The sequence below is a fragment of the Buceros rhinoceros genome, unplaced genomic scaffold, assembly GCF_000710305.1.
Source record: "Buceros rhinoceros silvestris isolate BGI_N320 unplaced genomic scaffold, ASM71030v1 scaffold3323, whole genome shotgun sequence".
NCBI lineage: Eukaryota > Metazoa > Chordata > Aves > Bucerotiformes > Bucerotidae > Buceros > Buceros rhinoceros.
The window spans coordinates 14,298-24,334 of NW_010405193.1; the positions used below are offsets into that span (position 1 = coordinate 14,298).

Below are 10,037 nucleotides of genomic sequence, written 5' to 3' on the forward strand. Positions count from 1 at the left end.
AACTGTTTTTCCAAGAAGTTGATTAAAAGAAAAACAACATTAAGCCAACTCCAAAACTTCAAATTAAAATCAATTACAATAGCTCTGTGCTCTTATGACCGTGTTTTCCTTCCTGAAAGTTGTTTCCTTTTCATCATAAAGTTTAAGGGGATTTAATGGTTCAATCCCTTAATTTTTGCATTTCTTTGTAAAGCGAAGAGGTTTTCACTGTGAGGTTTACCTATTCAACACATGTGCAGTTTCAAGTTGGTTAAATGGAAGCAGTGAAACAGGAAATAAGCTGCCAGCAGGATGAGCAGGAACTGCCAAACAAATCTTCACATTGTATCCATAGTATAACATCTTCAAGGAATCCAAAGAGCATCTCCTCAGTTCAGTTTCTCAGAGGTCACTGAGTTTTATAATTATCTCCAAGCAAGTATAACATCTTCAAGGAATCCAAAGAGCATCTCCTCAGTTCAGTTTCTCAGAGGTCACTGAGTTTTATAATTATCTCCAAGCAATTTTCTCCGCATCCTGATAAGCTCTCTCTAAACAGCTGTGTGTGTTGCCATGCAGCGTCACCATCCCCTCCACTTAGAGCCGCTTCCAACATAACTTCCGTTGCACCAGAAAAATCTGAATAGGTGCAAAGATTTTTGTCTGTTGGAGGGAAAGATAAACAGTTCAGTAAGCCACTGCTCCAGACAGCTGACAATGCTAGAATACATGTTAAAAAGGTAAGTTGTAACGAACAGTTAAAGATCTCAGTTGCAACTACTCAAATACATTTGTCTATCAGTGCCAGGGAAAAAAAAACCCAAAACGAAACAGCTGCAAATTTTTAGTTATTATTTGTTTAGTGCTCATGCTCAGAGGACCTAGTCAAGATTGAAGGCAGTGCACACAGAAGCATCTATTCTTTCTGGTAAAACAGACACAGATCTTGTATCCACACTGTTCTCGCTAACCCTGCTCTGCTGCAGGTAGGGCTGCGTATATTAATAAAACTGGAGTTTGTACCAGTTCTGATTAAGTGCACAGTATCTTCTTGACCTTGGTAAGAAAGACTGGGTTGGAAAAATCAAAATGCGTCTGCATTTCATTTTTAGTATTTGCACACTACTGTCTCCATATGAACTATTTATTTTCAGTTACACCTTTGTGCATGGTGTAATTATTTAAATTCCACACATACCTCCTACCAGAGCAACTTCTGCTGTTGGAGAACGAAGTCTCCACTCTATTCTTCCGCTCTGAAATGTCTGACTGCTTGTCTTAACTGAAATGTTATCTATTTTTAGACCAACCGACTTGCACTCAAAATTCCAGCTGATGGAAGCAGAGGATGACCCTTCTTTTCGGGCTAAATAAACCTATATGGGCAGAAAACAGAGTCAGCGTATCAAATACCGAGAAGACCAACACACCTCTAGTTAAGATTTAATTGTTGTAACAAGGTCGTAAAGATAGCACACTTTTATTCTCTATCAAGCCTCTGAACCTTTAAAACTACAGAGTACAATTTTATACAGAATCTCATTCTGAATCCCGAAGTCTATTCCAGTTAGGTAATTGCAGGTGTTCACAGTCACTCCATAGGGAGCACTAATCTATTTATTTAAACATGCTTGGAGAAGTTTAAGCCACAAAAATACCTAAGTTAATTATTTAAAAAAAAAAAATTCAGACTTCTTTTTTCATCCAAATGCACAGGCCCACAACTTCTGGTTGTTCAATACTGCTGACGGAAAAAAAAAAACAGTGTAATCTGTATTTTAGATTCTTTACATGTGTCTGCCGGCTGCACATCACTTTTCCTAGGACTTGACATGTACTGGTTAAAGCAAATCATTCATGTTAGCTGTATATAAATCCTGTATTAGCATTATTTGAACTGCTAGAGATTTGTGTAATTTAATGTAGTCCCAATGATCTAAACTTACCCAGCTGAACGGTCAAGCTCTCATGTTAACAATCATTAAAATTACTATGAACCTTCACGAGAATTTCGTAATAAAGAGCCTGACGGTCCTTTCAAGACTAGCACCTGTTATCCACAAACCAAGGTAACAGACATTACAGATTAAGAAGTCAGAACTGCCATGATCCTTTCAGAATCCTTAGTTAAGAAAAGTTATCAAAATTCCGTCTTGTCCAGGCTTCTCATTAATGTCATATTGAATGAACTTAGACACCTCTTTAGTTTTTTATCTGGAAAGAAGAACCCTGAATAAAATAATAATAAATCACAGTAGTATGTTTTACTAAAGATCCCACCCTAATATAGAAATGTCATTAACAGACTCTAAAAAAAAAAATTACTGTTACTATGCACCAGGCATTAAAAAGTCAATTCTCATGTTTAAGAAAGCCGAAAAACCCTAAAGGCGTGAGATGTTATACTGAAGATCACCTATGAAAATAGAACGATTTAACCTGCTCTCATGTAAATACAATCTTAAAGTTGACGAAAGTGCTGATCTCCACACATTTTAAGTGCCTCAGCTAGATTTAGCAAGGTATTTCCCTTGATTAGATCCTACTGTATATTATTTAATTTTTATACATTTCAGTAAGGAATCCAAAACACTCCATTACTTACTACCTGGCTGAGATGCACTACACATAGGCTTTCAGGGATAAAACCTAAAACACTAGCCTGTCTTATCTTCTACTACAATATCCAAACAATTAATCAGAAATACAGAATTTAAAAGTTTCCTTCCGTGTCTTTTTGACTCTCCTCCAACCTTCTCACCTGGCTCCTCTTTTTCCAGTAATATTTGAAAAAAGTCTGAATTCAGGAAAAAAAAAAATTGACATTTTCTTCCACTAGAGCAACTCTATGGAAAACAAGCTTTTAGAAACTCATGGATTTCAGATCTACAAGTCCTTACTTTATCATCTACTGCTGTCTCCTTGTTTGAGCCCTGGATGCCAAGTTACCTCTAGGTAATCTAATTAAATCTGTGGTTTCTAGCTGTTTGAGTTGTGTACCAAACAGTCAAGTGACACTGAATAGCACGGAAATTCACAAATATGATGGAGATGGCTGCCACCAAATTGGCCAAGATGGTCACCTATCTGAATCATTTTGATTGCAAAGACAGAATATGTAACTGATGGTTCTTTTCTGTTACTCAACCACTTCCCTGGCCAGACCTTTGCAATGCTTGACAACTCTTTCGTGAACAAATTTTTCCTCATGTCCAGCGTAAACTGCCCCTGGTGCAGCCTGAGACCTTTTCCTCTCATCCTGTCACTTGTGATTTGGGAGAAGAAACTGACACCCACCTCACTACAACCTCCTTTCGGATAGCTGTAGAGTGCTAAGTCTCTCCTCAGCCTCCTTTTCTCCAGGCTAAACAGCCCCCGTTCCCTCAGCTGCTCCTCACAAGACTTATGACCTTACAAACAACTCTTAAGGAAAAGCCATTTTAGATTCACAGACTTTCTGCAGGATGGTATTCCTGTAGAGCTAACATGCTTTACCCACAAGCCTGAGATATACCTGGATTTGTGCAGCTCCTAGTTTCTCAAGGCCAACTTCTCATCATTTATCTAGAAAAACTGAGGTACTGTTGAATAAAAGGGAAAAAGTCTTTTAGCCTGATCTTATAGATCAGTCCCTCCCTGTTTTATCATAGAATGGTTTGAGTTGGAAAGGACCCTAAAGATCACCTAGTTCCAACCACACTGCCATGGGCATGGGCACCTTCCACTAGACCAGATTGCTCAAAGCCCTGTCCAACCTGGCCTTGGGAGGGTGGGCATAGGGCATCCACAACCTCTCTGGGCAACCCGTTACAGTGTCTCGCCGCCTTCACAGTAAAGAATTTCTTCCTAATACCTAATCTAAATCTACCCTCTTTCAGTTAGAAACTGCTACCCCATGTCCTATCACCACACTCCCTGATAAAGGGTCCCTCCCCATCTTCCCTGTAGGTCTACTTAAAGTACTAGAAGGCTGCTATAAGGTCCCAAGGTTTTACCCGATTATGTAATTAGTTTCAGTGCAAAGACAGTACATTTCTTGCAAAATTCAAGATAACTGATCATTGGAGACTTGAAGATACAATGTGCTATAAGATTTTTAGTAGATCCTAGGGAAGCAGAACAGTTGTCTCTCATTCTATGTTTTTGTATAATCTTTTCCTATTAGCCTACCCTGTTGTAACATCTTTTATATTATTCTTCAGTTTCTTGCCTTATTCCTCCTCTTTTATGTAAAGTATTCTCTCCAAGCTAGCCCCCCATTGCATTCTGCAAGGCAGTTATACATAGACTTAGCACAGGAAGCTTCAGAAGACAGTTATATTCTTAAATCCACTTTTCATCAATGGGAAGCAAACCACTGCCTAAGCTAGAACAATGTTTGGTCGGAGACCTTCCAGACTAGTAAAACTACAGGGGAACAAAGTAGTAACATGCTATAGTTCCTGACAGGAACGCTCGGTTCCACAGTTGGGAGTTTTTCCTGCAACTGTTTGCTAGAAAATGACCCCTTCCCACCTTACAGCCATCAGTTCTCTTTTTAAGATAGCATGACTCTTCTGCTGCTCAGTGTGGGGACAGATGGGGAGGATTCTGGGCAGGGTATACAACAATCTGTATAACTGACAGGTTTTTGCCTTCTTGCAGAGAGAACTGTAATATCTAGGATGACAATTTCTTCCCTTGGCTGTGTATCAAAGAGATATGATACACTATAAAGCTATTCTCCAAAACAAAGCAAGAGAGAACTACTGCTTTTCAATAAAACAGTATTGGTGCATTTGCCCAAAAGTGTAAGGAGGAAGCCATTTTTTCGAATTTGGTGCTTTAGCAAGCATTTTACCTATCTGTGAGGAATTTGGTCCTCCTTTCTGAAAGACAAGCTAGATTTATTTCAAATTTCTTCAGTTACCTGCCAATCTTACTTGAAGCTTAACCATAAAGTTTGCAAACATCAGCCAAATTCTATGGGCACCAAGAGAGGTTTTGATGCCAAATATTGTCAAACGGTTTCTATTTTATTGGAGTTACCATACATTTATGGTAGATTTAATGCTTTTAAAAACTGTTATCCTTACCATTTTCCAATCTGTTTCAACCTTTCTCCAAACGGATTCTGCCTTCCAAACACCTGATTCCCAGCCACTTATTTTTTCATGATTATTGGAAATCCTTGTGTAACTATCTTCTACTATATTGTAGATGAGGTGGAAGCGTTTAGACATCTTCTCTTTTTCAGAGGGAATAAAAAGTACTTTTCTTTTCTGAAAAAAACCCAAAATATACAGGCACCTTCATTCCTCAATACATTTCAGTAAGACTATGTTACTTACAAACAGCACGTCATGGTTTCCCAAATTTAGTTTTGCTGACAACTGAAAAAAATGTCATTTTTAAGAGAGGTCATGGACAAAAAAAGCACTTCTGCAAAACAGACACTTTAAACCAGTTTCCCACAATAGACCTGCACCTTTCCCAGTAGGGAACAGTAATTAATTATTTCAAATTTTCAAATAACTACTTTATAAAGTAAATTATTAACAAAATAACAAAAACTAGCAAATTAAAGAGATTAACATGATAGCAATATTTATATGCTGAGTGTATTTCCTGTAGAGGCAACAAGTAAATGGTTACTTTGAATAGCAAATGTAGTTCTGTGACCTATCATATACCGGTGCTTGCATATGAGAGTTTACAAATCAGCTTTAAAAACTTAAGGTATAAACTTCATAACTGTAAAATATTGCTTTTTTTTAAAGATTTGTCATTGTTCTTACGAGTTTTAGCAAAGCGGAAATTAAATTTTTAAACTAAGGAGAACTGAAATAAACTTTTAGTTTCTCACACTTAAACAACTCTATGACACTCATTAATTTCACCTCGCTAGTTCTATTTAGGATTGTCAGTCACCCCACAAGAGAGGATCACTACAAAACTGATGAAATGAGTGAGGGGATAAGTCACACCTTTGCATGCTGGCTCAAGTTAATTGTGGCTATGGTTCTGGGAAACTGTATCTTTGCATAAAGTAATTAAAAATAAAATCTTGCTTTTGGATATAGTAAAAAACATTGATACGAAAATGAATCGAGCTCATTACTAAAGAGACTGCTCCATTTACACAACCCTAATTACTCCCACATTGTTTTATTAACAAAAATAGTTGGTCAAAACTTATTCACAGGCTTTAAACAAGAGTAACTAATAACATAAAAAAAATTTTTAAAGTTTTCCCAACTGCTTTCAACTGCCTTAAACTTTCTAGTTCTGTGACACTGTGACTAATTTTTTTTAATAACTTGTGAGAGCAAAACAACTTGGATCAAGGATTCCCAAATATCTTTAGAATTGATGAACTGCAATTGATCCTCAAAAATTACTTGTGGACCTCTACTGAATTCATATCAAACTTCTATCTAATATTTTTGCAAGTTTAATTGTTTGAACTAAATCTGTAGGCTACCAACCATGAAGTGGTTTACGGACAATAATCACAGAACCCCTAGTTAGCTCCCTGTAAGATGGTTACCAATGCAGAAGTTAAATACCTCTGTACCAACTTCACCTCTGGCTACTCGCCAAGCCATCGAACCTGATGTCCTTCCACCATATTCTCCAGGTTTAGGTGTTTTAGGAGAAATAAATTCAACAAGCTCCACAATTGTTCTTTCCAATAGCTCTCTTCTTCTATTTTCTGACAAAGATCGTTGCCTCTGAAAAGACAGTTAAGAAATTAAGTCAAAAATTCAGAGAAATGGTGTGTGCAATTTTGCTCTAGAATGACACCAATGAGCAAAAAAATAAAAGAATTGAAAAACCATTAACATTCAAAGCCTAGACTGTTAGAAACATTAATCTTATACCACATGCACAAATATAAATCAGTCGTAACTGCAGGGTTATTTGACAGTGGTGCTTTTTCTGTGAACTTGCATGCACTATGTGGATTTCTTTAAAATTAAAGTTTGTGCTATGTTTATTGCACATTTGCTTGGATGATAAAATACTCCAACAGCATATTTATAGCTATTCATATATATCCTGTACCATAGCTGTTCTTAACGTTATTTGGGGGAAAGAGAAAGCAAGCATAACTTTTGGGTCTAACTCTTCTTCTCTAATGAGGAGTGATTTGGTTGGCAACAGTCCTGGTTTTGTGATTAAGACCAAACAAGATTCAGTTGGTCTCTGAAACACTAATTTCACAGTGACCAATTCTATCATAAACAAACAATGACATTTACATACTTGCAGAGTTCAGAAAAATGAGAAAAACGTATCACCTACACTTCCAGGTGAATTAATGGAAGAGAGGAAAAATTACGTAACATTCTTCCTTTGCCCACATAAATAAAACCATGAGCATTTTTTGAGTACACAACTTAAAAAAAAATTGAGAGGCTGGGGTTTTATCTCCATGATTTTCACATCAAATATAGAGAGTTGGTATGTGAAGCATTTTTCCTTAACTGTGGATTACAACCACATAGCGTTGGCTAATTAAGTTCAACCTTGAGTATGCAAACGGTTACACATCATCTTTTTTTCTACTTTGGCAACCACCCAAGGCATGCCCACTAGGACGTAAAACTTCAGGTCAGTAAGTATTCCAATTATCTCAAAAGCAGTCTTGACCCCAGAAAGTTTTGCTCTTAGGAACTGAAAAAGCATTTGAAGGGACGTTGCTCCAGACAACAATGTGGAACTGGATAAAAGAAAGAAATTATGAGAAACAGCTCCAGCTGAACATATTCCACTGCCAAATACCAGATCTAACACAGCAAAGGGGCAATACACCTCTGCTTGTGTTGATGGATGACAAGCAGTTTCTCTAGCAGATCCTCATGAAACACCAGGCCTTCCTGAGTCTAACACTTGCCTGGGCGTTTTGGGTATCTGCATGCAGTACTACAGATCACACTCCAGCTCAGAGGAAGTTTGATGTGGCTTAACCTAAGGTAACAATATCAATCAATCATTTTCTTCAATCCACTTTGACATAGGGAAACCTGGTGTCAAGGGTCATCATCACTGAAATTAGTGCATGCCACACTACGAACTGGTTGCCTTTGCTCAGCAGTGTTATAGTAGTATCCGGGGGAAAAAAAATCTGCTAAAGAACAGTGCTTCAACATAAAAGGGGTACTTCAGAAGACAGACCTCTTTTACGTATGGTACAAGAAATCAGCAAATTCCTCAGCTGTAAAGAGTACAAGTATGCTAATTCTTGTCATCACACCTTCACCCAACAAACTCTTACATGTATACGCTAGCAGCAAGCAAGACATGCATAATGCTCAGACTCTGCAGAGATCAACAGGGCCTCTGCTAGGAAAACGTGTAACTACGTTTCCTACAAATGACATTGTCATCAATAGCATCCACATAGTGGAATGGATTCCAAGAACTTCATTATCCACTGCCACAGCTCAAACTTCCTGCGTTTGTTTTTTCGTAATGTACTACCCTCTACATACATGCTCAGGCCCCACCTTTCTTTGGCAGACAAAGGGAATCGGAATGAAGAGGGATTGTGAACCTCAGCTTTAAAACCAGTTCTGCATCGTGTGCAAGTTATGCTGTTGATGCTTCCTGAAGAAATATCTGCTGCCAGGAGACAGATAACCTGTGATTTAAGTGGATCCACTGCTGGGTAAGACTCAGATAACTTCTTTTCCTGCTCCACCATCTAATTTCCAACAACAGCAGTGGAAAGTTCGGAGCCGCTGAACATCCTCTGAACTGTTGCCGCATCTCTGCTTGGCCACTTCACAGACAGACCCGCAGAGAAATAATGGCCATGGTCATTGCTTTTTATGCAGGAAAGAACAATAACTTCCTCTCAGCTTCCATTTTCTCTAACATTGCAGTACAGGTGATAAGGTGTACTGCATACTGTGGTCCTACTTAGTTGTAACTTAGAAGAACTAAGCTTGAAAGATGGAGTGTTGGAGCTATGCATCAAGACGCCAAGACTACAAACCCTAGTAGTGTGGAACAAGTCTCTAGGAGATGATGGGAAAAGAGAAAGCTAATGGAGGCCTCAGTCTAGAGCAGTTACCCGGTGAACAGGTTGCACCAGCTGAAATTGAGACCTGTGACAGCAGAGTAACGAAAACCTCCTGTAAGATGTCCTCATAGTTTCAAGGGTGAGCTGCCTTACCCCTCTGTTACACAGAAGTTGCAGAATACAACACAGAGATCCAGACAACTTTTTAATGGCCTTGATTCTCACTGAACTGTCACCTTAGTACGAGCCTTTGATGAGGACAAGCATGAGAAAAAAGCCTGTTCTTTCAGCCTCCCAGTGGCAAACTGCCTCTAAGCCCCTGAAATCCAATTCCCGCTATAACTGACAAAAGAAAGGAGTGAGAGCAGTTACTTTACAGGAATTAAATTAACTATTAATTTAAATTAATAATAAATTAATCAAGTGTTCTGAAGAGCTACTGGGCAAATGGAAGTGTGTGTGAGGAGGGGAGCGCGACTATCAGCCAGCACGTAGAAAGGGAGAGTAAGTTGTTCCTCAGGATAAGATACCATTAAAAAGATGGTCAACAGCACTCTAATAAGATCACAAGACAGCTTAAATACTGGAAAGCAGCAGGGAAAGTGTACAGCATAAAGAAAAACAGGCTGGGATTTTCCAAGTGCAGAGAAAGGAAGGCAAGAGAAATACTAGAGTGTCTTGGAAGCACATGTATAGCTTTCTTCCCTGTCCTGATTTTTCAGTGAAGTTTTCATTTAAAACATGACCAGAATGCCTGTTCTTTCTGTTTGAAAAGTGGTCATGTCAGCTCATGAGCTGCACAATCCTACAAAGCAGGTAAAAAGGAGTACAAAACAGGCCAACAGACCAACATGCAGCACCATCTGCTTTTTACTGAACTTCTCTGAACTTCTGTAAGTGAAACAGAGCACGATCCTACCATCACATCACTGAGGTGAGAAGGAGGTCAGGCAAGCCAGCCCATGTATCAGTTGCATATGCTTTCCTGATTCCACCAATACTGTAAGAGTAATTGTTCAACTTACTAGTGCCCCATTTCTGACGTTCT

General features: G+C 38.5%; 1 protein-coding gene across 1 annotated transcript in view; it reads right to left on the bottom strand.

The window, feature by feature from the left end:
- Nucleotides 1–466: 466 nt before the first annotated feature.
- The window catches only part of NGLY1 (N-glycanase 1), a gene marked incomplete at its 5' end in the record, with an annotated part of 24,293 nt that continues 14,722 nt past the window's right edge, over nucleotides 467–10,037 (bottom strand). Inside the window, 4 exons of the mRNA XM_010133620.1 lie at nucleotides 467–642; nucleotides 1,178–1,355; nucleotides 5,055–5,240; nucleotides 6,528–6,692. Coding sequence (XP_010131922.1) covers nucleotides 467–642; nucleotides 1,178–1,355; nucleotides 5,055–5,240; nucleotides 6,528–6,692 — 705 coding nt within the window. The remainder of the gene's footprint in view (nucleotides 643–1,177; nucleotides 1,356–5,054; nucleotides 5,241–6,527; nucleotides 6,693–10,037) is intronic.